General features: G+C 42.0%; 2 protein-coding genes across 12 annotated transcripts in view; both read left to right on the top strand.

Annotated features, from left to right (window-relative positions):
* The window catches only part of LOC141781406 (integrin alpha-3-like), a 16,911-nt gene extending 1,157 nt beyond the window's left edge, over nucleotides 1-15,754 (top strand). The window contains exons 6-25 of one of the 10 annotated variants that reach the window (XR_012596856.1): nucleotides 210-403; nucleotides 560-648; nucleotides 734-867; nucleotides 954-1,031; nucleotides 1,139-1,206; nucleotides 3,893-4,029; nucleotides 5,083-5,226; nucleotides 5,475-5,572; nucleotides 5,716-5,884; nucleotides 6,065-6,151; nucleotides 6,653-6,732; nucleotides 6,861-6,938; nucleotides 7,013-7,115; nucleotides 7,187-7,363; nucleotides 8,414-8,563; nucleotides 8,763-8,873; nucleotides 9,706-9,804; nucleotides 9,935-10,060; nucleotides 13,337-14,843; nucleotides 14,974-15,754. Coding sequence is in view for 2 of the 10 variants with exons in the window: in XM_074657144.1 (XP_074513245.1) it covers nucleotides 210-403; nucleotides 560-648; nucleotides 734-867; nucleotides 954-1,031; nucleotides 1,139-1,206; nucleotides 3,893-4,029; nucleotides 5,083-5,226; nucleotides 5,475-5,572; nucleotides 5,716-5,884; nucleotides 6,065-6,151; nucleotides 6,653-6,732; nucleotides 6,861-6,938; nucleotides 7,013-7,115; nucleotides 7,187-7,363; nucleotides 8,414-8,563; nucleotides 8,763-8,873; nucleotides 9,706-9,804; nucleotides 9,935-10,060; nucleotides 13,337-13,519 (2,305 nt within the window). In the remaining 8 variants the exon portion in view is untranslated. Of the gene's footprint in view, nucleotides 1-209; nucleotides 404-559; nucleotides 649-733; nucleotides 868-953; nucleotides 1,032-1,138; nucleotides 1,207-3,892; nucleotides 4,030-5,082; nucleotides 5,227-5,474; nucleotides 5,573-5,715; nucleotides 5,885-6,064; nucleotides 6,152-6,652; nucleotides 6,733-6,860; nucleotides 6,939-7,012; nucleotides 7,116-7,186; nucleotides 7,364-8,413; nucleotides 8,564-8,762; nucleotides 8,874-9,705; nucleotides 9,805-9,934; nucleotides 10,061-10,279; nucleotides 10,422-13,336 lie in introns of all 10 variants that reach the window. The other 9 variants (XR_012596860.1, XR_012596859.1, XR_012596858.1 and 6 more) reach the window with 9 other exon arrangements.
* A 1,360-nt stretch (nucleotides 15,755-17,114) lies between these two features.
* On the top strand, nucleotides 17,115-22,816 carry LOC141781407 (interferon a3-like). 2 transcript variants are annotated; one of them, XM_074657147.1, is made up of 6 exons: nucleotides 17,115-17,254; nucleotides 18,142-18,226; nucleotides 20,132-20,206; nucleotides 21,116-21,268; nucleotides 21,758-21,832; nucleotides 22,494-22,816. In XM_074657147.1, exons 1-6 carry the CDS (start codon nucleotides 17,220-17,222, stop codon nucleotides 22,635-22,637), a joined length of 567 nt encoding a protein of 188 aa, XP_074513248.1. In that variant the 5' UTR covers nucleotides 17,115-17,219; the 3' UTR covers nucleotides 22,638-22,816. The 2 variants fall into 2 exon arrangements, with proteins under 2 accessions (XP_074513248.1, XP_074513247.1); XM_074657146.1 differs by lacking the exon at nucleotides 17,115-17,254 and having other exon boundaries at nucleotides 18,095-18,226.
* Nucleotides 22,817-27,238: the final 4,422 nt, after the last annotated feature.

The following is a 27,238-nucleotide window of genomic DNA, read 5'->3' as shown; positions in this document are numbered from 1 at the left end:
CTAGATTATCCGTCGGTGACTTTCTGTGAATGAATCGGAAAGAAAAGTGATAAAGTCTAATTTAATTTAAGTTCATTTAATTAGTTCAGTTCTTTTATTCTCGTAAAGTTCTGACTTTATTATCGTGTCCATGAAACTCGACCTAAAACACAACATGATGTAGGAATCCTAACGGAGGCAGCAGCAGATGATCACGTTCCGTCTTTCAGGTGGACCGACCTGCTGGTGGGCGCTCCTTTTTACTTCCATCGTCAGCAGGAGGCGGGCGGGGCCGTGTACGTTTTCATGAACGCAGGAGGTCGGTTGGATTCTGGTCCCAGCGCGGTGCTGAGAGGACCGGCCGGGTCTGCGTTCGGTATGGCTGTAGCTGCTGCCGGAGACCTGAACCAGGACGGCTTCCAGGGTGAGGACCACAGACGTATGAACTATACGTAGACGTATCGCCGCAACGGGCTGAAGCGTCCGATGTGGCGTCTCTGTTTCTGATTCTGTTGTGAGGACTCCGGTACTGAACCGGTCCGGATGTTCACAGGAAGCTGACGTGGTGTTTGTGTTCCAGACTTCGCAGTCGGAGCTCCTTTCCATGAAACAGGAAGTGTGATGATCTGGACCGGGAGCAGCGAGGGGGTCTCTACAGAACCGAGCCAGGTCCGGTAGTGAACTCACCTGTGTGTGGTATACCAGGTGTGTAGGTGTGTAGATCACACCTGTAACCCGTCTGACTCCCCTGCAGGTGATCCGGGGCAGCCGGGTCTCTGCTGGGTTCAGGACCTTCGGCTACTCTCTGTCTGGAGGTCTGGATGTGGACGGGAACAGATACCCGGACCTGCTGGTCGGATCTCTGGACGACACCGTCGCTCTGCTCCGGTACCTCCAACACTAACTGGGTTGACCGCCTCTTACTATTGACTGATTGACTGATTGATTGATTAATTGACTGATTGATTCCTCAGAACTCGTCCAGTCGTTCACCTCAACAGAACCATCAGAGTTTCTCCAGACGTCGTCGACCCGAACAGCTGTGACCTCTGGTGAGATTCAAACCGGCAACCTGCTAACAGATAACAGATAACAGCTAACAGGCTAACAGGCTGTGTGTGTGTGTGTGTGTGTGTGTGCGTGTGTGCGTGTGTGTCAGTATCCAGGTGGAGGTGTGTTTCTCCTTCATGTTCAGCACCGGAGTGAAGAGCGACAGAGACAACATCAGTGAGTAAACAACTACACCTCAATCACCTCAATGTATCTGATGGTAAATGTAGTCCACTGGTCGGTGCTGATGGTAAATGTAGTCCACTGGTCGGTGCTGATGGTAAATGTAGTCCACTGGTCGGTGCTGATGGTAAATGTAGTCCACTGCGGTCCACCCTAACAGCAGCTAACCGTGAGCCGTAAACTATAAGCATCCCTTTCTCTCCGTCTCTGAAACGCTTCTCTGATATTGTCCGTCTCTCTTTGTGACTGACTTTACTGAAGGATAGTTAACTATAGACATCCACAGATCTATACGCCCTCAGTTTATCTTTACAGCGCTGCCGTTGGTGCATTGTGGGATACACTGACTCCACTATGTAGGGTATATAGTTCTCATTGTACATTCAGACAGCGCTACAGAATGAGACTCACTATATTGTATAGTGGACGAGTCTGTTTACGGTCCGCGGTCATTAATCATCGTTAACCAGCTTCCTGTGTGTGCTCTCAGCTAATTGGCCGACCTGATTGATTAACAGGACAAAGCTGTCAATTAACGCCTGCTGTTAATCAACAGTGACACACACACACACACACACACACACGCACACCAGATGACATCATGCTGTGTCCTCGTGTGTCCTTGTCTTGTGTGTTTCTGTGAAATTGATGTTGTTACATGTGAGACACACTCAGTATTCCTCTGTGTGTCCTTAATGTGACCAATCAGAGACGAGGTCACACCGTTGCTATGACACCAAACCTCCACACACACACGCACACACACACACACACACACACACACAGTAGTCATGAATATTCACTTCAACTGTATTTATTCTTCTGTTTATTTTATTTATTGAATGACACAATGATAATAAATAATAAATTTAATGGACGATGAAACCTGAAAACTCGTAACAGCAAGATGAAAATATTAATTAAAATATAATTAATAAAAGAAAATAATAAGTAAAATGATGAGTGTATTTGACCTCATTTGATCAATATATCAGAAGAGCTGTTAATGAATCTGTCGTCTCTGTTCAGAATGAAACAGATGCATTAATACAACACTCAGAAGATAATGTAGTAATCAGGGATTACAGCTTCGATCCATACTAAAATAATCTGAATAAAACCGTTGGTATTATTTCTGCTTATAGTCATTGAACACATCGTCTCAGCTTTAGATAACAAACACTGAGCTGCTCTGTTGGTTGATTTAAAGGAGACATATCAGCTCATTTCCAGGTTCATACTTGTATTTTGGGTTTCTACTAGAACATGTTAACATGCTTTAATGTTCTCCTCCTGTCTGTCTGAATATTCCTGTATTCACTGTCTGTCTCAAACGCTCCGTTTTAGCGCCTGTCTCTTTAAAAAGACCAGTCTGTTCTGATTGGCTGGACAGAAAAATATGGTGCACCTTTGCAAAGATATCAAAGAACGTATATTACCACGAAGTGAAAGACTGACGGTACTAACGACTCACGGGACCAAAGATACTAACGACTCACGTGACTGATGATACTAACGACTCACGTGACTCACGTGACTGATGATACTAACGACTCACGTGACTCACGTGACTGACGGTACTAACGACTCACGTGACTCACGTGACTGACGGTACTAACGACTCACGTGACTGATGATACTAACGACTCACGTGACTCACGTGACTGACGGTACTAACGACTCACGTGACTGATGATACTAACGACTCACGTGACTCACGTGACTGACGGTACTAACGACTCACGTGACTCACGTGACTGATGATACTAACGACTCACGTGACTCACGTGACTGACGGTACTAACGACTCACGTGACTCACGTGACTGATGGTACTAACGACTCACGTGACTCACGTGACTGATGGTACTAACGACTCACGTGACTCACGTGACTGACGGTACTAACGACTCACGTGACTGACGGTACTAACGACTCACGTGACTCACGTGACTGATGGTACTAACGACTCACGTGACTCACGTGACTGACGGTACTAACGACTCACGTGACTGACGGTACTAACGACTCACGTGACTCACGTGACTGACGGTACTAACGACTCACGTGACTCACGTGACTGACGGTACTAACGACTCACGTGACTGACGGTACTAACGACTCACGTGACTCACGTGACTGACGGTACTAACGACTCACGTGACTCACGTGACTGACGGTACTAACGACTCACGTGACTCACGTGACTGACGGTACTAACGACTCACGTGACTCACGTGACTGACGATACTAACGACTCACGTGACTCACGTGACTGACGGTACTAACGACTCACGTGACTCACGTGACTGACGGTACTAACGACTCACGTGACTCACGTGACTGATGATACTAACGACTCACGTGACTCACGTGACTGACTTATTTGTGTTTGTCTGACCCCTCCCTCCCTCCCTGAACGGACTCTCACGCTATTAATACTACGTCACTGCTCAGTCCATCGAATAACGCCGCAGGTGGGTTTACATTGGAGTTAGTTGAAATCCCGGTTCGTCACGTACTGTCGTTAAATGGCGCCTCCATGTGTTGGTTTCCGAACGAGGGGCGCTGACCAGACGGCGGTATTTGAAGAGTTGGGAGTGAGAACGGGTTAATTAACAGTGTGTCCTGTTTGGTCTGTTGTCCTTCTTTAACTGTCTGTCTCTTTGTCTGTCTCTCAGCCGTCCACTTCACCGTCACCGCTGACGTCACCAGCCTCAAGCCCCGCCTCCGTTTCCGGGACAACGGGCAGAGCGTGTACTCCGGTTACCTGTCAATGCCGAAAAAACAATGTGAAACCCTGAGAGTGGGACTGCTGGTGAGACACACACGTCCAACAGATAGCAGTCTGTTAGTGCCGCCTACAGGCTGCATACTTACTGACCATCTGTACACAGTGACTTGTTTTAATAACGGTGGATCTGAAGGGAAATATTTCAACTGTATTTATTTATTTAATATTATCTGAGATCCTTCCCAAGTTGTCCAACAGAAAGCTCTTTTAACAACTGAAAATAGACGCTAATACCACCTCAGCTGTGACTACCAATAAGAAGATGAATGTTTGTGGCTCTAAATGTGGCGCTTGATTTCTGAAGAGAAACCATGCGAGGTCAGAGTTTCAGATATTCAGACGTTTAATGAGAGGAAGTCGTGCCGAGCTTTAATCAGTCTGCTGCTGACGGAGGTGACTTCCTGCTTCTCCACCAGGGTTCAGAAGGGAAACAGTCAACTCTCTGTTCAACAAACTGTTGACGATGTCTGAAAGGGAAAGTTTGATATGTTTTGGACACAACTTGTTCAGAGAGGAACGGGAGGAGTGCTCCTTTAAAGAGCTCTGGTGGGTGTTGAGTTTTCAGTTGGTCTACGTGATGTTCTGGACTCGTCCTGTCACGTCTCCATGTAGTTCTTATCAGCACGTGTTTGTGTTTCTGCCCACATTTCTGTTGTTCTGCTTTGATTCTGTTTTGATTCGGTTCAGGATGACGGATGTGTGATGACTCAGCGACCTGTCACATCAGGCCTGATGGTGTTTTTAAGTCCATTAACTATAAATCCTGTTTACTTCACATTCCTGCTGGTCATTCTCCAGATCTTCACTCTGCTTCCAGCCTGATTTCTGGTTCCACCTCATTTAAAATCCAGCTGCAGGGACCTGAAACCTGCAGAGAGAGAATCCGTCAGTGTTCAGTCACGTGTACGTTCTGTTGTGTCCTGACTGACACTGTGAACAGCTGAGACTGAAAACTCACTGTTGGTGCGTTCAAGGACACTCTGGAGTCCTTTGTTGCACTGACGAGCCGTTAGAAGTACAACAGCTCCTGCTATGAAAAGTGTTGTTGAGGTTCTGTTCTGTGTATGTGTTGTGCAGAGTCCGATCCGAGACAAAGTGGAACCTCTGGTGTTCTCCCTGAACGTCTCTCTGTACGAGAAGCTTCCCAGGAAAAGAAACACCGTGCAGGACCTGAAACGCCTCCCTGTACTGAGCCAGACACCCCAACCCATCAGAACCCAGGTCAGAACCCATACAACCCAGGTCAGGGTTTGCAGTTGATGAAAAAAGTTTCCATCTTAACCCGCATTAGAACAACCTAGGTCAGAACCCAAGCCATGACTTATACAAACCAAGGTCAGAAACAAACAGAGCCCACATAAAATGTATTGAGAACAGAGAATCCAGGTCAGAACTCAGTACATGTAAGAATTCTCAGCTCTGAATTACACTGACATGTAAAACTCACTCACTGTTTCTTCATCTATCAGATCCACATCCAGAAGGCCTGTGGTTCTGATAACCGTTGCCATAGTAATCTGCAGATGATAGCCCAGTTCACGGATGAGAACCAGAAACCCTTCACCATGTGAGTGAACTCCTCCACACCAGACTATGGGTCCAGTCCTGGCTGGAGATTTGGACCATTCAAAATACCTAAAAACATCTCTGACCATTGACATCAGACTGACGCTGTCATGTTGTGATTTCTGTATTTTTGTGTGTTTCCAGGCAGAAGGGCAGTCAGGTGTTGTACTACGACGCCAGCATTAACCGAGTGTTTCTGGAGGTAAACATCAGCAACACACCGTCACTGGACCGACCTGCAGAGGATGCTCACAATGCCGTTTTAAACATTAGCATCCCACCATCACTCGTATACTCCGGAGTTCGAACGAAGGTAGTGAAGCTAAAGGTCTTTGTTATCCAGCTTAAGACGTACCTTAAAGGACTTGACTGATTGTCTTGAGACGTATCCTAAAGGACTCGACTGATTCCCTTGAGACGTACCCTGAAGGACCTGGGACTTGGCTTGTACCAGCCACTCCTACAGTCAGTCTTGTGTTTGTTTGTGTTTCAGGGTGACATCCAGGTGGGGGTGGAGTGTTCTGTTGAGGACTCTGTTCTTCTGTGTGAGCTGGGGAACCCGTTCAAAAGCAACCAGAGGGTAGAAAACGTTCTTCACAGTCTATTACTGCTGCCACTGCAGTTCTGCTAGTACTCTTGTGTGTATTCCTGTCTGTACTGCAGTTCTGCTAGTACTCTTGTGTGTATTCCTGTCTGTACTGCAGTTCTGCTAGTACTCTTGTGTGTATTCCTGTCTGTACTGCAGTACTGCTAGTACTCTTGTGTGTATTCCTGTCTGTACTGCAGTTCTGCTAGTACTCTTGTGTGTATTCCTGTCTGTACTGCAGTACTGCTAGTACTCTTGTCTGTATTCCTGTCTGTACTGCAGTACTGCTAGTACTCTTGTCTGTATTCCTGTCTGTACTGCAGTACTGCTAGTACTCTTGTCTGTATTCCTGTCTGTACTGCAGTACTGCTAGTACTCTTGTCTGTATTCCTGTCTGTACTGCAGTACTGCTAGTACTCTTGTCTGTATTCCTGTCTGTACTGCAGTACTCCTGCTGAGAATCTACCTGATCCTCCGTCTCATTCTGTATTTCAGGTTCAGGTGTTGATCATATTTCAGCCGTCTGAGATCAGTTTAGACACCAGAGAGATTCAGTCTCTGCTGCAGCTGTCAACGTAGGACACACACACACACACACACACACACACACACACACACACACACACACACACACACACACACACACCTGTCTGACGGTATTTTATTGGACAGGTACTGACTTGTGTCTCTTGTGTGTCTTCAGGCTCAGTGAGCAGTCAGATCTGTTTCCTGTCTCTGTCTCCATGTTGGTGGAGTATTCACTGCAGACATCTCTCACTCTGTAAGTAACACACAGTTTGACCTCTGACCCGATGACCTCTGACCTCTCTAATTGGTTGATTTGTGTCCTGACAGAATCAGTCCGCCGGGCCCCGCCTCCTTCAGTGGTCATGTGGTCGGTGAGTCAGCCATGAAGAAGACGGAGGAGGTCGGCAGTCTGCTGCTCTTCACCTTCCAGGTTTGTCTAAACTCAGTCTGACTGATAAAGTGTGAACAGACCAGGCGTTGACCCACGACCTTCTCTGATAGGTGCACATCAGCGGTAAGCCGCTGGGTCGCCTAGGTAACCTGCAGGTGGAGTTCGATTGGCCAAGGGAGGTGTCCAATGGGAAATGGCTGCTGTACCTCACAGAGATCCAAGTGAACGGCACATCAGAGTCTCGCTGTGCTCCGCCCGGCAACATCATCAACCCGCTCAACCTCGTGGTAACTATGGCAACATCAGCCTTACATTGACTCATCTCAAAATAAATGTCCTTGGCTGGCACTTTTCAGAATAAAGGCCAGTCCAATGGGAATCTTTTACTGAAGCATCTTTAGACCGAGTGAGTGCTTCTCTATATCATTGGCTTTACTTTAGTAAAGTTTTATTCTGCTTTTGTCAGAGGGTGTGGAGCGAGCTGCCTTCTGGTTTACAATTAATAAACTCTGTAAACCTTCAAAAACAAAAACACTGAGTTCTCTCAAGATCTTCAATTCAGCAGAAACTTCTTGATAATTAGTGATGTTGTTCACATACTGAGGTGTGACACTGGATCCTGGTCTACAGGGGAAACTGTTCAAGACTGAGATCATCAAACAATTACACAGTTACCAGCACACATCGTCGACGGGCTGTGTTTAATGTGTTTCAGTTGTTTAATTGTTGGTTCGTATTATTTGCTCTCTCCTTAATTATCAGTTGGTCTTTTTGTTAGGAAAAACCTTCATACACACAGCAAAAGGTTATCATGTACATGGTTTAAACATCCATCCATCCATTCATTCACTATCTGTAACCGCTTATCCTATTCAGGGTCGCGGGGGGGCTGGAGCCGATCCCAGCTGGCATTGGGTGAAGGCAGCGGGGTTCACCCTGGACTGGTCTCCAGACTATCACAGGGCTGACACATAGAGACAGACAACCATTCACACTCACATTCACATCTAAAATAACCTAACCTGCATGTCTTTGGACTGTGGGAGGAAACATGAGCACCCGGAGTAAACCCACACTAACACAGGGAAAACATGCAAACTTGCAAAAAACATGCAAGAGTAGTTTGTACTGTACTAGTCAAAATAAAATTATCTAAAATCAGAGTTTGACGAGTCAAAACGACGTTGCAGATATCTCTAATAAATATCCTGTCTAGATATTTAATGTTTAAATAGCTCGTCATAAGAAACTCCTTCTGTCACCTTTTAAACTGTCTTTGAGCTCATAAATCTGATCCTGACCGTTCTGTCGATGGATTTACGTTCCTGTCTGCACAGCTGTCAAAGGAGGAGAAGAGTCTGGAGGAGGAGGTGAAGGAGAAGAAGAAGAGGAGTCTGGAGGAGGTGAAGAAGAAGAAGAAGGAGCAGATAGAAGAAACTCTACCTGTCCTCCACCTGCAGGGACAGAAAAAGAAGTCCTACACTCTGGTACGAACACACTCATCTCTGCAGCGTTGCCCCCGTTGTTACTGACGTAGAAGAAGAAGAACTCATCTCAGTAGATCTCAACAAATAATGTGTATAAAACTGGTTCAAACAGGTTAAAGAAGAGACACGACTTCACTGAAACTCTGTGCAAAGATACTCCACTGACTGTAAGTACGAATGTGTGTGTTTGTTTGTGCAGGATTGTGTGCACGGCGCTAATTGTGTGACGTTCGTCTGTCCACTCAACAACATGAAGAACTCAGCGACTCTGACTGTCAGAGCCCGACTGTGGAACTCCACCATGATGGAGGTACGAACACCTTCATCACACTTCACTTCAAAAAGTACTCTGACCACTACCTGCTCAGGTACTCTGTTCACTACCTGCTCAGGTACTCTGATCACTACCTGCTCAGGTACTCTGTTCACTACCTGCTCAGGTACTCTGATCACTACCTGCTCAGGTACTCTGTTCACTACCTGCTCAGGTACTCTGATCACTACCTGCTCAGGTACTCTGATCACTACCTGCTCAGGTACTCTGTTCACTACCTGCTCAGGTACTCTGTTCACTACCTGCTCAGGTACTCTGATCACTACCTGCTCAGGTACTCTGTTCACTACCTGCTCAGGTACTCTGATCACTACCTGCTCAGGTACTCTGTTCACTACCTGCTCAGGTACTCTGATCACTACCTGCTCAGGTACTCTGATCACTACCTGCTCAGGTACTCTGTACACTACCTGCTCAGGTACTCTGATCACTACCTGCTCAGGTACTCTGTACACTACCTGCTCAGGTACTCTGATCACTACCTGCTCAGGTACTCTGTTCACTACCTGCTCAGGTACTCCGATCACTACCTGCTCAGGTACTCTGTTCACTACCTGCTCAGGTACTCCGATCACTACCTGCTCAGGTACTCTGTTCACTACCTGCTCAGGTACTCTGTTCACTACCTGCTCAGGTACTCTGTTCACTACCTGCTCAGGTACTCTGTTCACTACCTGCTCAGGTACTCTGTTCACTACCTGCTCAGGTACTCTGTTCACTACCTGCTCAGGTACTCTGTTCACTACCTGCTCAGGTACTCTGTACGCTACCTGTTCAGGTACTCTGGATCTTCTTGTGTGTGTTTCAGGACTACAGCGATGCGAGGAGTGTGTTGGTCCGAGGCCGGGCAACTCTGAAGCTGCAGACCAACAAACCGACCGTCAACATGGAGCCTCACAGCTCAGAGGTACTGACCTGCTGCTGGCGCCCCCCAGAGGCAGCAGACACAATCTGAACTAACATGATGAATAAATCCCCGTCAGTGTGTCTGTGGTTTCCTGTGTTACCTCCTGGATCACAGTGTTCTTCCTCTGCAGATTGAAGTTTACATTTATCCGGACCCTGGGCAGCAGGTGGACTCCAGCGCCCCCCTGTGGATCGTGGTGATGTCTGTCCTGGCTGGAGTCTTACTGCTGGCTGTGATCTGCCTGCTGCTCTGGAAGGTAAACTGAGCTGGAACGCGTATACAGAGGCAGACCACCAGATAACAGCAGAGAACTGGTCCTGGTGTTTAGGATCTACCAAAGTCCACAGAAGTGGGATAATGTTTACGTTTGCCTTCTCGTCTCTATAAAGTGATTAACTCTGTAATGTCCCCGTCACCTCCTGGTTGGTAAAGCACCGTTGTGTCGCCCCCCCCCCCCCCCTCCCCCGCTGTTCAGTGTGGTTTCTTCAGGAGAGCCAGAACCAGAGAGATGTACCAGGCAAAGACCCAGAAAGCCCACATGAAGAGCCAGCCGTCTGAGAACCAGAGGCTGGGCCAGGAGCTCTGAGGCTGGGCACGATGCTGCTGACAGTCCTGCTGTAAGGACCAGCTGGCTGACTGACTAGTTACTGACTGGTTACTGACTGGTTACTGAATAGTTACTGACTGGTTACTGACTAGCTACTGAATAGCTACTGACTAGTTACTGAATAGTTACTGACTAGTTACTGACTGGTTACTGATTAGTTACTGACTGGTTACTGACTGGTTACTGACTAGCTACTGACTAGCTACTGACTAGCTACTGACTAGTTACTGACTAGTTACTGACTAGTTACTGACTAGTTACTGACTGGTTACTGACTGGTTACTGACTAGCTACTGACTAGCTACTGACTAGCTACTGACTAGTTACTGACTAGTTACTGACTGGTTACTGACTGGTTACTGACTAGCTACTGAATAGCTACTGACTAGTTACTGAATAGTTACTGACTAGTTACTGACTGGTTACTGATTAGTTACTGACTGGTTACTGACTGGTTACTGACTAGCTACTGACTAGCTACTGACTAGCTACTGACTAGTTACTGACTAGTTACTGACTGGTTACTGACTGGTTACTGACTAGCTACTGAATAGCTACTGACTAGTTACTGAATAGTTACTGACTAGTTACTGACTGGTTACTGATTAGTTACTGACTGGTTACTGACTGGTTACTGACTAGCTACTGACTAGCTACTGACTAGCTACTGACTAGTTACTGACTAGTTACTGAATAATTACTGACTAGTTACTGAATAGTTACTGACTAGTTACTGACTGGTTACTGATTAGTTACTGACTGGTTACTGACTGGTTACTGACTAGCTACTGACTAGCTACTGACTAGTTACTGACTAGTTACTGAATAATTACTGACTAGTTACTGAATAGTTACTGACTAGTTACTGACTGGTTACTGATTAGTTACTGACTGGTTACTGACTGGTTACTGACTAGTTACTGATTAGTTACTGACTGGCTACTGACTAGTTACTGAATAGTTACTGACTGGCTACTGACTGGTTACTGACTGGTTATTGACTGGTTACTGACTGGTTACTGACTGGTTATTGACTGGTTACTGACTGGTTACTGACTAGTTACTGAATAGTTACTGACTGGTTACTGACTAGTTACTGACTAGTTAATGACTGGTTACTGACTAGTTACTGACTGGTTACTGACTAGTTACTGAATAGTTACTGACTAGTTACTGCTGGTTACTGACTAGTTACTGAATAGTTACTGACTAGCTACTGACTGGTTAATGACTAGTTACTGACTGGTTACTGACTAGTTACTGCTGGTTACTGACTAGTTACTGAATAGTTACTGACTAGCTACTGACTGGTTAATGACTAGTTACTGACTGGTTACTGACTAGTTACTGATTAGTTACTGACTACTTACTGAATAGTTACTGACTAGTTACTGCTGGTTACTGACTGGTTACTGACTGGTTACTGTCTAGTTACTGACTGGTTACTGACTGGTTACTGAATAGTTACTGACTAGTTACTGCTGGTTACTGACTGGTTACTGACTGGTTACTGACTGGTTACTGACTAGTTACTGAATAGTTACTGACTAGTTACTGCTGGTTATTGACTGGTTACTGACTGGTTACTGTCTAGTTACTGACTGGTTACTGACTGGTTACTGACTAGTTACTGAATAGTTACTGACTAGCTACTGACTGGTTAATGACTAGTTACTGACTGGTTACTGACTAGTTACTGATTAGTTACTGACTACTTACTGAATAGTTACTGACTAGTTACTGCTGGTTACTGACTGGTTACTGACTGGTTACTGTCTAGTTACTGACTGGTTACTGACTGGTTACTGAATAGTTACTGACTAGTTACTGCTGGTTACTGACTGGTTACTGACTGGTTACTGACTGGTTACTGACTAGTTACTGAATAGTTACTGACTAGTTACTGCTGGTTATTGACTGGTTACTGACTGGTTACTGTCTAGTTACTGACTGGTTACTGACTGGTTACTGACTGGTTACTGACTAGTTACTGAATAGTTACTGACTAGTTACTGCTGGTTACTGACTGGTTACTGACTGGTTACTGACTGGTTACTGTCTAGTTACTGACTGGTTACTGACTGGTTACTGACTAGTTACTGAATAGTTACTGACTGGTTACTGACTGGTTACTGACTAGTTACTAAATAGTTACTGAGTAGTTACTGACTGGTTACTGACTAGTTACTGACTGGTTAATGACTGGTTACTGACTAGTTACTGACTGGTTACTGACTAGTTACTGACTGGTTACTGACTAGTTACTGACTAGTTACTGACTGGTTAATGACTAGTTACTGACTGGTTAATGACTAGTTACTGACTGGTTAATGACTGGTTAATGACTAGTTACTGACTGGTTACTGACTAGTTACTGACTGGTTACTGACTGGTTAATGACTAGTTACTGACTGGTTACTGACTGGTTAATGACTGGTTAATGAGTGGTGAGAGGGGGAGGGGCTTAACTTATTTTCTTCCTTCCAGCTGTTTTGACTCTTCCAGCTAATCAATAACTCTATTGATCAATCAGCTAATTGATAACTCTATTGATTGATTAGCTAATCAATAACTCTATTGATCGATCCGCTAATCAATAATTTTATTGATTAATCAGCTAATCAACAACTTTATTGATTAATCAGCTTATCAACAACTTTATTGATTAATCAGCTTATCAACAACTCTATTGATCAATCAGCCAATCAATAACTCTATTGATTAATCAGCTAATCAATAACTCTATTAATTGATCAGCTGATCAATAACTATTGATTAATCAGCTAATTAATAACTCTATTGATCTCTATGAACCTTTCTCTGCTGATATCTGGTTGTCTCTTTATCAGTCTCACTATATTGATTGATTGATTTATTGATTTGACTTCCTGTTGGACATACGAGGTTTCTGTGTGTTGTCTGCAGTGTGGTTTCTTCGTGCGGCGGAGGGCGTGGCGGGCTGCGGCGCTCCACCAGGGGAGGATTCTGGGTAAAGACGAGCAGCAGCAACAGACGGACTGTGACGGTTTCCTGATACAAGACCACGTCTCCTCGTCCAGAACCAGGAAGTCTCCCAAAAACTGGGTCACCTGGACTGAGACGCACTGAGGGGCTGAACCGGTCCAAACCAGACCAACACACCCTGAACCGGACCAACACAACCTGAACCGGACCAACACACCCTGAACCGGACCAAACCAGACCAACACACCCTGAACCGGACCAAACCAGACCAACACACCCTGAACCGGACCAAACCAAACCACCACACCCTGAACCAGACCAAACTAGACCACCACACCCTGAACCGGACCAAACCAGACCAACACACCCTGAACCAGACCAAACCAGACCAACACACCCTGAACCAGAACAACACACCCTGCACCGGACCAAACCAGAGCAACACACCCTGAACCAGACCAAACCAGACCAACACACCCTGAACCAGAACAACACACCCTGAACCGGACCAAACCAGACCAACACACCCTGAACCAGAACAACACACCCTGAACCGGACCAAACCAGACCAACACACCCTGAACCAGAACAACACACCCTGAACTGGACCAAACCAGACCAACACACCCTGAACCAGAACAACACACCCTGAACCGGACCAAACCAGACCAACACACCCTGAACCAGAACAACACACCCTGAACCGGACCAAACCAGACCAACACACCCTGAACCAGAACAACACACCCTGAACCGGACCAAACCAGACCAACACACCCTGAACCGGACCAAACCAGACCAACACACCCTGAACCAGAACAACACACCCTTAACCGGACCAAACCAGACCAACACACCCTGAACCGGACCAAACCAGACCAACACACCCTGAACCGGACCAACACACCCTGAACCGGACCAAACCAGACCAACACACCCTGAACCGAACCAAACCAGACTAACACACCCTGAACCGGACCGAACCAGACCAACACACCCTGAACCGGACCAACACACCCTGAACCGGACCAAACCAGACCAACACACTGCCATCTATTAGCTGCTGGACTGTGTGTGTGTGTGTGTGTGTGTGTGTGTGTGTGTGTGTTTCCAGCGGATGTAAATATGAATAATTACCAGGTTTATTATGTTTATATATTACCGTGTTGTTTATTTTGTATCTGTATTTGTAGTTTTTAATGTGTTTCTATACCTGTGAACTGCGTTTCCCAGCATCCTCCTGGCCTCTGAATGACATCAACACAGACGCCATGTTGTCTGCTGTTCATGTGTTTCTGGGATTTGAGGTGTTTTATTCATATAAACGTGTTTAGTCGGTATTGATCGTCACCGTGGAAACCAAACAGCGTGTCAGATCAATCAGACTGATCAGTGATCAGCATTTATAGATAAAGGGTTCAATAATGAATCCTGTAAGAACCGGTCGTGTCAGCAGAGGTCAGAGGAGGTCAGCGGAGCTCAGTGGAGGTCAGAGGAGGTCAGAGGAGGTCAGAGGAGGTCAGCGGAGGTCAGAGGAGGTCAGAGGAGGTCAGTAGAGGTCAGAGGAGGTCAGCGGAGGTCAGAGGAGGTCAGAGGAGGTCAGAGGAGGTCAGCGGAGCTCAGTGGAGGTCAGAGGAGGTCAGAGGAGGTCAGCGGAGGTCAGAGGAGGTCAGAGGAGGTCAGTAGAGGTCAGAGGAGGTCAGCGGAGGTCAGAGGAGGTCAGAGGAGGTCAGTGGAGCTCAGTGGAGCTCAGTGGAGGTCAGAGAGGTCAGAGGAGGTCAGTAGAGGTCAGAGGAGGTCAGAGGAGGTCAGTGGAGGTCAGATGAGGTCAGAGGAGGTCAGTGGAGGTCAGATGAGGTCAGTGTCGACGGTTATGTGTCTTAATGTGTTCTGATGATGTCGTGTTTAAATGCTGCCTTCAAGGGCTCCTCGTAAACTAAGAAAAAAACGCTTGTGTTGCTTTCAGATGCTGAAGGATCCTGTAACTGTTTAGTTGTAGGTTTATTTTGGAATCTACCAGCCGACTGTTAACGTAGACTCTTCTACACGCCTGTGTCCTCTCACTGCCTTTTTTATAGAGTTGTGATAATTCTGAAAGCACCTGAAGGCAGCGTCTGTTTGTGTGTTTACATCAGGTGAACTGTGTGTGTGTGTGTGTGTGTGTGTGTGTGTGTGTGTGTGTGTGTGTGACAGCGTGTTTCCTGTTTGTTGACGATATTAAAGTATTTTTTGATAGTCCACTGGTCTGTGATGTGTTCAGGGTCAGCCTGTTTTGTTTGTAAATCAGAGCTGTTGTGCTCTGTGTGTTGTGTGTGTATATATATATATATATATATATATATATAAGTATATATATATATGTGTGTGTGTGTATATATATGTATATGTATGTTTATATATATATGCATTTATATATAATGTATACACATATATATATATATACACATAGACATATACATATATATACTGTATATATGTGTGTATATATATATGTCTATGTATATACATGTATATATATGTGAGTATATATATAGGTGTATAAAGTATATATATATATAGGTGTATACAGTATGTATACAGACTGTATAAAATGTATATATATAATTTATATTTTTTATGTTTATTTGTTTTTCTTTATCCATTTATTTCCTTTATAAATATATATATATACATATTTATATATATATATATTTATATATATATATATATATTTATAATAGTCTACTTCATTTACATAGTATAGTGTGTCGTAAAATTTTATGAAAAAAGTCATAGTATAGTATGTTTTAAAATTTCATGAAAAAAAGTCATAGTATAGTATGTTGTAAAATTTCATAAGAAAAAGTCATAGTATAGTATGTCAAAAAATTTAATGAAAAAAGTCATAATATACTATGTTGTAAAATTTCGTGAAAAAATGTCATTTTTATGAAATTTCACGACATACTATACTATGACTTATTTTAATGCATTTTGCGACATACTATACTATGACTTTTTTCTTATGAAATTTTAAGACATACTATACTATTAATTTTTTTATGAAATTCTTTTATGAATTTTTTATGAAATTTTACGACATACTATACTATTAATTTTTTTATGAAATTTTAAGACATACTATACTATTAATTTTTTTATGAAATTTTACGACATACTATACTATTAATTTTTTTATGAAATTTTAAGACATACTATACTATTAATTTTTTTATGAAATTTTACGACATACTATACTATTAATTTTTTTATGAAATTTTAAGACATACTATACTATTACTTTTTTTATGAAATTTTACGACAAACTATACTATAACTTTCTTTAATGAAATTTTAAGACATACTATACTATTACAAAGGGGGCACACAAAATCATACTAATTAATAACACAGAGGAGAAACTATAGCTAAGTAATTAAAAGAGTGATGTGTAGGAGGCTGAGATCAGAGGCCTTGATGAACAGGTGGCGTTTGAGGTGTTTTTTGAAAATGTCCAGGGATGAAGATTATTATTGATTATTATTACTTTCAGTTGCATCACTTGATCAACTTGATCCATTAATCGATGAGCTGTATTTATCTGTCAGTTATTGTTTTTGTTCACATGTTGTTGTTCTTTAAATCTTCCTCCTCATAATCAATAAAGTTTGATCTGATCTTACGTCACATTCTGTAGATCAATAATCATTACCTCATGAATGACATCATCAGCAGGTACGGCATCATATCGTTACATCATCAGCAGGTAGGGCATCATAGCATTACATCAGTTTCCTTGACGACCAGAAAGTGAAAACAAGGCTGATGTCATCTGCCAGTCAAGCTCCGGAGAAACAGGAAACAGATGAGAATGCTGCCTTCAAAACAAAAAACAATAACGTAAGAATGGGTAGTTTATAGTATGTTTGTTATGTGTATGCAAAGCATTTAAATCACAAACACTAGACTTATATCCGTTCAGTGAAACACGTGGATATCTACTGTTTTATTGGTAGAGAGAAGAAGTGCTGGATTTTATTTTGAAGGGCTGTGCATGTGGCTTCCTGTCACGTGTGTAGTCTTAGAGCGCTGGTTTGGAAAATGAAAGGAAAAGGGACTTCCACATCCAACAATACAAATATTCCCACAAAAACAGACATAAAATACACAATTAATAAATATTTACTGATTATAATCTTTAAATGATTATATAATATTAATAATAAACTATAATATAATTATACTTCGTGATCTGACGTCTGTTTTTTATTTTTTATTTTTAAAGGCTGATTCTGCTGTTTTTGTACTAAATAACTTTACTGATATCAGCTGATCAATTAATTGAATCAAAATACAATGAATGTATTTAATCAGAAATATCAAATAATAAATATTTAATTTAATTTAATTTAATATATTAAATCATTACATTTGTTATTACATTTTATAAGTTAATATATGTATTTAATATAATTCAATTCTTAAGTATTTACTTTATATATGTATATATATTTATAAAATATGTATATACAGTATAAATATGTATAAAATATGGGGAAAAAGGGGAAAAAGTCCTGAAGCAGCCGTGCCCCTACAGGTGTGTGTGTGAGGAGTGAAAAGTGAAAGACTGAAGAAAAAGTCCCAGTTTCCACTCTCACTTTTCTGTTTCCTGTCTGGAATAATAAAGTCTCCGATCAGCAGCATGTTGGACACAAATTCAATCTCTCCATCATGTTCAACATGTTCATCATGATCAACTGGACCGGCCTGCTCCTTGTCCTCTGCAGCTCCCTGACTCCTGTCCTCTGCTGTGATTGGCTCAGACACTACGGTCACCTGAGCAACACCTCTCTGACCCTCGTCCAGCGCATGGTGAGTACTTGTTGGGTCCTGGAAGAGATTCCAGGAGTCCTTAAATATCTGTGAGGTCCTTGAGGGTTCAAATAATAATTCTTTAGGAGTTTACAGACTATATAAGTTCCCATATCAGTGCATGTAGTGTATATATTTAAGTTTGTATGGGCTATATCTGTGTATATCAAAACATGTTCTGCATGTATATTTACATATATGAACAAATACTAGTACGTAAAGTTAAAGCTGGTCATCTCCTTCAAAAACACGTTTGTTATATTAGTTATAGTCTCATCACATATCGACAGCAATCAATAAATCAATAACTGAAAACAATCTAATATCTGTGGCTGTCAGGACTCTAATGAACTGTCGGACTGTCTAGTAGTAGTAGTAGTAGTAGTAGTAGTAGTAGTAGTAGTAGTAGTAGTAGTAGTAGTAGCAGTAGTAGTAGCAGTAGTAGTAGTAGTAGTAGTAGTAGCAGTAGTAGTAGTAGTAGTAGTAGTAGTAGTAGTAGTAGTAGCAGTAGTAGTAGTAGTAGTAGTAGTAGCAGTAGTAGTAGTAGTAGTAGTAGTAGTAGTAGCAGTAGTAGTAGTAGTAGTAGTAGTAGTAGTAGTAGCAGTAGTAGTAGTAGTAGTAGTAGTAGTAGTAGTAGTAGTAGTAGTAGTAGTAGTAGTGGTAGTAGTAGCAGTAGTAGTAGTAGTAGTAGTAGTAGTAGTAGTAGTAGTAGTAGTAGTAGTAGTAGTAGTAGTAGTAGTAGTAGCAGTAGTAGTAGCAGTAGTAGTAGTAGTAGTAGTAGTAGCAGTAGTAGTAGTAGTAGTAGTAGCAGTAGTAGTAGTAGTAGTAGTAGTAGTAGTAGTAGTAGTAGTAGTAGTAGTGGTAGTAGTAGCAGTAGTAGTAGTAGTAGTAGTAGCAGTAGCAGTAGTAGTAGTAGTAGTAGTAGTAGTAGTAGTAGTAGTAGTAGCAGTAGTAGCAGTAGTAGTAGTAGTAGTAGTAGTAGCAGTAGTAGCAGTAGTAGTAGTAGCAGTAGTAGTAGTAGTAGTAGTAGTAGCAGTAGTAGTAGTAGTAGTAGTAGCAGTAGTAGTAGTAGTAGTAGTAGTAGTAGTAGCAGTAGTAGTAGTAGTAGTAGTAGTAGTAGTAGCAGTAGTAGTAGTAGCAGTAGTAGCAGTAGTAGTAGCAGTAGTAGTAGTAGTAGTAGTAGCAGTAGTAGTAGTAGTAGTAGTAGTAGCAGTAGTAGTAGTAGTAGTAGTAGTAGGGAAAGTTTCAGAATAAAAGTCAGAGTGACAAACAACAATAACTCTTTAACATACAGATGTGACTGTTAGTTATGTGAGAGAAAAACTGTGAACTGGCCCTTTAAAGCTACATCTTAAAAAATGACAACATATGCTGATATATATATACATATATATATATCAGCATATGTTAAAACAGACTACATATGTTTACATGTATTAAAAAATGAACTGCATACATTGACATATGTGGATATTTATTAAAATAGTTCATACCTTTTACATTTATGGCCATATTTTTATGTTTGTTAACATATATTGATATAATAAAACTTGACTATATGTTTCTTTACATATATGGACAGGTATTTAAAACACACCATATATGTTGTTTACGTATATTAATATATGTTAAAATATATATATATAAATATATATTTATCAATGGTATATTAAAGAAGAGACTATAGATGTTTGTGTAAAAATTCATCCAGGAAACATTCATACGCACAGATTTGATCTTGTGTGTTCAAAGTAATTAAGTATTAATATAATATGTACATTTTATATTTACATGTGATCAGTTTTGTTTATTAGATGTAGAACCACTTCGATGGCTCCACTGGTTTGTGATGTGTGTGTTGTGGTGAAATGAAGCGTCATCTGTTATTGTGTCTTTATGTTTCAGGGCGGTCAGCTGACTGAGGAGATGAGTCCAGTTTACTTTCCATCAAAACTCTACAAACGCATAAAGAATGACACGGTAATCAATCAATGTCCACTGCTTTCAATGTTACACATCAACTGACCCTTAGACCCCACTCAGAACTTAACACACTTCAACTTCTTTCAGCTCTTCATTTAAACTGCCACTTCAGATTCTTTCAGATCTTCATTTAAACTGCCACTTCAACTTATTTCAGCTCTTAAGTTTAAACTGCCACTTCAGCTTCTTTCAGCTCTTCATTACAATTACTACTTCAACTTCTTTCAGCTCTTCATTTAAACTGCCACTTCAGCTTCTTCAGCTCTTCATTTAAACTGCCACTTCAACTTCTTTCAGCTCTTAAGTTTAAACTGTCACTTCAGCTTCTTTCAGCTCTTCATTACAATTACTACTTCAACTTCTTTCAGCTCTTCATTTAAATGGACACATCAGCTTCTTTCATCTCTTTCATTTAAACTGCCACTTCAACTTCTTTCAGCTCTTCTCTTAAACTGACACTTCAACTTTTTGCAGCTTTTCATTACAATTACTACTTCAACTTCTTTCAGCTCTTTAGTTTAAACTGCCACTTCAGCATCTTTCAGCTCTTCATTACAATTACCACCTCAACTTCTTTCAGCTCTTTATTTCTTCATTTAAATGGACACTTTGGCTTCTTTCATCTCTTACATTTAAACTGCCACTTCAACTTCTTTCAGCTTTTCTTTTACCTGACACTTCAGCTTCTTTTAGCTCTTCATTTAAACTGCCACTTCAACTTCTTTCAGCTCTTCATTCATCCTTCACACTTACACTTCCTTCAGATAATTCATAACATTATTCTCGTGTTTACGTCGACACTCTTTAAGACACATTTACACAAACATATAAACAGCTATGTTGACGACATCTGTCGACCAATCAGAGAGCTAGAATTCACACCTGTCTGTCTCTCTCTCTCTCCAGGTGGAGTCACAGCTGGTTTTCATCAGAACCAGTCTGGAGCTGATCGCTGGTCTCTATAACCATGACAACCGCTCCTCTGTTGCCTGGGATACCGACACAACTGAACGCTTCCTGATGACCATTGACAGCCAGACAGACGGACTCAACAGCTGTGTGAGTAGAGAGACACTTCAACTCCTTTTAGTGCTTACACTTCAACTTCCAGTTCCTTTGACTAATTACTTCCCTTTACTTCCTAATAATCCTTTACCACTTCAACAGTAATTTCAACTGCTGTCACTTCAACTCCTTTCAACAGTTTTACCTCAACAAATGCTTTAATTAACTCAGCTCTCACACTTAAACTAGAACCTCATCATCTTTCAGTATTTCTGTTTCAGCTGCCACTTCAACTTCTCTCAGTGCCTCCACTTCAAATCCAACTTCCTTTCCTTTTACATCCTCCACTTCAGATCCAACTTAATTTCCTTTTACATCCTCCACTTCAGATCCTACTTTATTTCCTTTTACATCCTCCACTTCAGATCCAACTTCATTTCCTTTTACATCCTCCACTTCAGATCCAACTTCATTTCCTTTTACATGTTCCACTTCAGTTTTACCACCAAACAGAGAAACAATGAGACCTTTTTTCGTCTTCAGGTTCCGACTAACAGGCGAAACATCAAACTGAAAAAATACTTCAGGAGACTGGAAACGAGTACTCTGTACCGCACGGTAAGTACAATTACTGCTGTAGTACTAACTGTAGTACTGTATGGTACTGGGTGGAGGTAGTAGTACTGACTGTAGTACTGTATGGTACTGGGTGGAGGTAGTAGTACTGACTGTAGTACTGTATGGTACTGGGTAGAGGTAGTAGTACTAACTGTAGTACTGTATGGTACTGGGTAGAGGTAGTAGTACTAACTGTAGTACTGTATGGTACTGGGTAGAGGTAGTAGTACTAACTGTAGTACTGTATGGTACTGGGTAGAGGTAGTAGTACTAACTGTAGTACTGTATGGTACTGGGTGGAGGTAGTAGTACTGACTGTAGTACTGTATGGTACTGGGTAGAGGTAGTAGTACTGACTGTAGTACTGTATGGTACTGGGTAGAGGTAGTAGTACTAACTGTAGTACTGTATGGTACTGGGTAGAGGTAGTAGTACTAACTGTAGTACTGTATGGTACTGGGTAGAGGTAGTAGTACTAACTGTAGTACTGTATGGTACTGGGTGGAGGTAGTAGTACTGACTGTAGTACTGTATGGTACTGGGTAGAGGTAGTAGTACTAACTATAGTACTGTGTTTACAGGGTAGAGGTAGTAGTACTAACTGTAGTACTGTGTTTACAGGGTAGAGGTAGTAGTACTAACTGTAGTACTGTGTTTACAGGGTGGGAGTGCTGCGTCCTGGGAGCTGATCAGGAAGGAGAGTAAACGGCACCTGGAGATGTTGGACGTCCTGGTGGGCTTCATCAACGAATCCTCAGCTGCTGCTGCCGGCCGGCGGCGGCGTTCTGCAGCGACTCAAAAGTGACGCTGACACGTCAACATGTATTCTGTTTCTCTGTGAGAGACTCTGTTTGTTTTCTACTGTCATTCTATTTATTTATTTATAATTTAATTATTTTATTTATGACCAAAGCTATTTATTGTTTTTACAGACTGATTTTACTTGAAAACATTTTGATAACTTGCAATAAAGATATTTCATGCAACTCATCTTCAAAGTATTTTGTAGTTTGTTGTTTGTAGTCAAATGTGCCAAAGGTTTGGTGAGCGTGAGCTAAACACTAGATTATTAGCATAGGTAACGTCCCCTAAACACTAGATTATCAACATAGGTAACGCCCCCTAAACACTAGATTATCAACATAGGTAACGTCCCCTAAACACTAGATTATCAGCATAGGTAACGTCCCCTAAACACTAGATTATCAACATAGGTAACGTCCCCTAAACACTAGATTATCAGCATAGGTAACGCCCCCTAAACACTAGATTATCAGCATAGGTAACACCCCTAAACGCTAGATTATTAGCATAGGTAACGTCCCCTAAACACTAGATTATTAGCATAGGTAACGTCCCCTAAACACTAGATTATCAGCATAGGTAACGTCCCCTAAACACTAGATTATCAGCATAGGTAACGTCCCCTAAACACTAGATTATCAGCATAGGTAACGCCCCCTAAACACTAGATTATCAGCATAGGTAACACCCCTAAACGCTAGATTATTAGCATAGGTAACGTCCCCTAAACACTATATTATTAGCATAGGTAACGCCCCCTAAACAGTAGATTATTAGCATAGGTAACGCCCCCTAAACACTAGATTATCAGCAAAGGTAACGCTCCCTAAACACTGGATTATCAGCATAGGTAACGTCCCCTAAACACTAAATTATTAGCATAGGTAACGCCCCCTAAACACTAGATTATTAGCATAGGTAACGTCCCCTAAACACTAAATTATTAGCATAGGTAACGCCCCCTAAACACTAGATTGTTAGTATAAGTAACGCCCCTAAACACTAGATTATTAGCATAGGTAACGCCCCCTAAACACTAGATTGTTAGTATAAGTAACGCCCCTAAACACTAGATTATTAGCATAGGTAACGCCCCCTAAACACTAGATTATTAGAATAGGTAACGTCCCCTAAACACTAAATTATTAGCATAGGTAACGCCCCCTAAACACTAGATTGTTAGTATAAGTAACGCCCCTAAACACTAGATTATTAGCATAGGTAACGCCCCCTAAACACTAGATTGTTAGCATAGGTAACGCCCCTAAACACTAGATTATTAGCATAGGTAACGCCCCCTAAACACTAGATTATTAGCATAGGTAACGCCCCCTAAACACTAGATTATTAGCATAGGTAACGCCCCCTAAACACTAGATTATTAGCATAAATAACGCCCCCTAAACACTAGATTATTAGCATAGGTAACGCCCCCTAAACACTAGATTATTAGCATAAATAACGCCCCCTAAACACTAGATTATTAGAATAGGTAACGCCCCCTAAACACTACATTATTATCATAGGTAACGCCCCCTAAACACTAGATTATTAGCATAGGTAACGCCCCCTAAACACTAGATTATTAGCATAAATAACGCCCCCTAAACACTAGATTATTAGCATAGGTAACGCCCCCTAAACACTAGATTATCATCATAGGTAACGCCCCCTAAACACTAGATTATCAGCATAGGTAACGCCCCCTAAACACTAGATTATCAGCATAGGTAACGCCCCCTAAACACTAGATTATCAGCATAGGTAACTCCCCCTTAACACTAGATTATTAGCATAAATAACGCCCCCTAAACACTAGATTATCAGCATAGGTAACTCCCCCTTAACACTAGATTATTAGCATAAATAACGCCCCCTAAACACTAGATTATCATCATAGGTAACGCCCCCTAAACACTAGATTATCACCATAGGTAACGCCCCCTAAACACTAGATTATCAGCATAGGTAACACCCCTAAACGCTAGATTATTAGCATAGGTAACATCCCCTAAACACTATATTATTAGCATAGGTAACGTCCCCTAAACACTAGATTATCAACATAGGTAACGTCCCCTAAACACTAGATTATCAACATAGGTAACGTCCCCTAAACACTAGATTATCAGCATAGGTAACGCCCCCTAAACACTAGATTATCAGCATAGGTAACACCCCTAAACGCTAGATTATTAGCATAGGTAACGTCCCCTAAACACTATATTATTAGCATAGGTAACGCCCCCTAAACAGTAGATTATTAGCATAGGTAACGCCCCCTAAACACTGGATTATCAGCATAGGTAACGTCCCCTAAACACTAGATTATCAGCAAAGGTAACGCTCCCTAAACACTGGATTATCAGCATAGGTAACGTCCCCTAAACAGTAGATTATCAGCAAAGGTAACGCTCCCTAAACACTGGATTATCAGCATAGGTAACGTCCCCTAAACACTAAATTATTAGCATAGGTAACGCCCCCTAAACACTAGATTGTTAGTATAAGTAACGCCCCTAAACACTAGATTATTAGCATAGGTAACGCCCCCTAAACACTAGATTATTAGCATAGGTAACGCCCCCTAAACAGTAGATTATTAGCATAGGTAACGCCCCCTAAACACTAGATTATCAGCAAAGGTAACGCTCCCTAAACACTGGATTATCAGCATAGGTAACGTCCCCTAAACACTAAATTATTAGTATAAGTAACGCCCCTAAACACTACATTATTAGCATAGGTAACGCCCCCTAAACACTAGATTATTAGCATAGGTAACGTCCCCTAAACACTAAATTATTAGCATAGGTAACGCCCCCTAAACACTAGATTGTTAGTATAAGTAACGCCCCTAAACACTAGATTATTAGCATAGGTAACGCCCCCTAAACACTAGATTGTTAGAATAAGTAACGCCCCTAAACACTAGATTATTAGCATAGGTAACGCCCCCTAAACACTAGATTATTAGCATAGGTAACGTCCCCTAAACACTAAATTATTAGCATAGGTAACGCCCCCTAAACACTAGATTGTTAGTATAAGTAACGCCCCTAAACACTAGATTATTAGCATAGGTAACGCCCCCTAAACACTAGATTGTTAGCATAGGTAACGCCCCTAAACACTAGATTATCAGTATAGGTAACGCCCCCTAAACACTAGATTATCATCATAGGTAACGCCCCCTAAACACTAGATTATTAGCATAGGTAACGCCCCCTAAACACTAGATTATCAGCATAAATAACGCCCCCTAAACACTAGATTATTAGCATAGGTAACGCCCCCTAAACACTAGATTATCATCATAGGTAACGCCCCCTAAACACTAGATTATCATCATAGGTAACGCCCCCTAAACACTAGATTATCATCATAGGTAACGCCCCCTAAACACTAGATTATTAGCATATTAGACAGGTAGGTAGATAGACAGGTAGGCAGATAGACAGGTAGGTAGGCAGGTAGGTAGGCAGGTAGGTAGATAGACAGATAGGTAGGCAGGTAGGTAGATAGGTAGGCAGATAGACAGGTAGGTAGACAGGTAGGTAGATAGACAGGTAGGTAGGCAGGTAGGTAGATAGACAGGTAGGTAGGCAGGTAGGTAGACAGGTAGGTAGATCGACAGGTACATAGACAGGTAGGTAGACTGGTAGGTAGACAGGTAGGTAGATAGACAGGTAGGTAGACAGGCAGGTAGGTAGACTGGTAGGTAGACAGGTAGGTAAATAGACAGGTAGGTAGACAGGTAGGTAGATAGACAGGTAGGTAGACAGACAGGTAAATAGACACGTAGGTAGATAGACAGGTAGGTAGGTAGATAGACAGGTAGGTAGACAGGTAGGTAGATAGACAGGTAGGTAGATAGTCAGGTAGGTAGATAGACAGGTAGGTTGATAGTCAGGTAGGTAGACAGGTAGGTAGATAGACAGGTAGATAGACAGGTAGGTAGATAGACAGGTAGATAGACAGGTAGATAGATTGACAGGTAGGTAGGCAGGTAGGTAGATTGGTAGGTAGACAGGTAGGTAGACTGGTAGGTAGATAGACAGGTAGGTTGATAGTCAGGTAGGTAGACAGGTAGGTAGATAGACAGGTAGATAGACAGGTAGGTAGATAGACAGGTAGGTAGACAGACAGGTAGATAGACAGGTAGATAGATAGACAGGTAGGTAGGCAGGTAGGTAGACAGGTAGGTAGACTGGTAGGTAGATAGACAGGTAGGTAGGCAGGTAGGTAGACAGGTAGGTAGACTGGTAGGTAGATAGACAGGTAGGTAGGCAGGTAGGTAGACAGGTAAGCAGATAGACAGGTAGGTAGACAGTCAGGTTTGATTGATTGATTGATTGATTGATTGATTGATGTCGGGATGTGACGACGTGTTTTCTGAAGAAGACGACCAACATTAACTATAATGTTTCTGATCTTTAATCTTTAATCTGAAGTTTGTAGTTTCTGATGCAGCTGAACATGTTTCACTCTGTAGTCTGTGGTTAAACATAATATATTGATCTATTGATCTATTGATCTAATGATCTAATGATCTATTGATCTAATGAACAACTAAAGAAACAGATAAACAGGAAACAGTAA

The sequence above is a fragment of the Sebastes fasciatus genome, chromosome 13, assembly GCF_043250625.1.
Source record: "Sebastes fasciatus isolate fSebFas1 chromosome 13, fSebFas1.pri, whole genome shotgun sequence".
In the NCBI taxonomy this organism is placed as follows: domain Eukaryota; kingdom Metazoa; phylum Chordata; class Actinopteri; order Perciformes; family Sebastidae; genus Sebastes; species Sebastes fasciatus.
The sequence above is the reverse complement of the archived record's forward strand: the minus strand, read 5'-3'. Positions and strand labels throughout refer to the sequence as shown.

What these genes read in the sequence shown, in the direction of transcription:
- LOC141781407 (XM_074657146.1), top strand. Translation starts at nt 18,095, where the DNA reads ATGTTCATCATGATCAACTGGACCGGCCTGCTCCTTGTCCTCTGCAGC. An exon ending in AACGCATAAAGAATGACACG is followed by an intron (nt 20,207 to 21,115) that starts GTAATCAATCAA and finishes CTCTCTCTCCAG; the next exon opens with GTGGAGTCACAGCTGGTTTT. An exon ending in CGAGTACTCTGTACCGCACG is followed by an intron (nt 21,833 to 22,493) that starts GTAAGTACAATT and finishes CTGTGTTTACAG; the next exon opens with GGTGGGAGTGCTGCGTCCTG.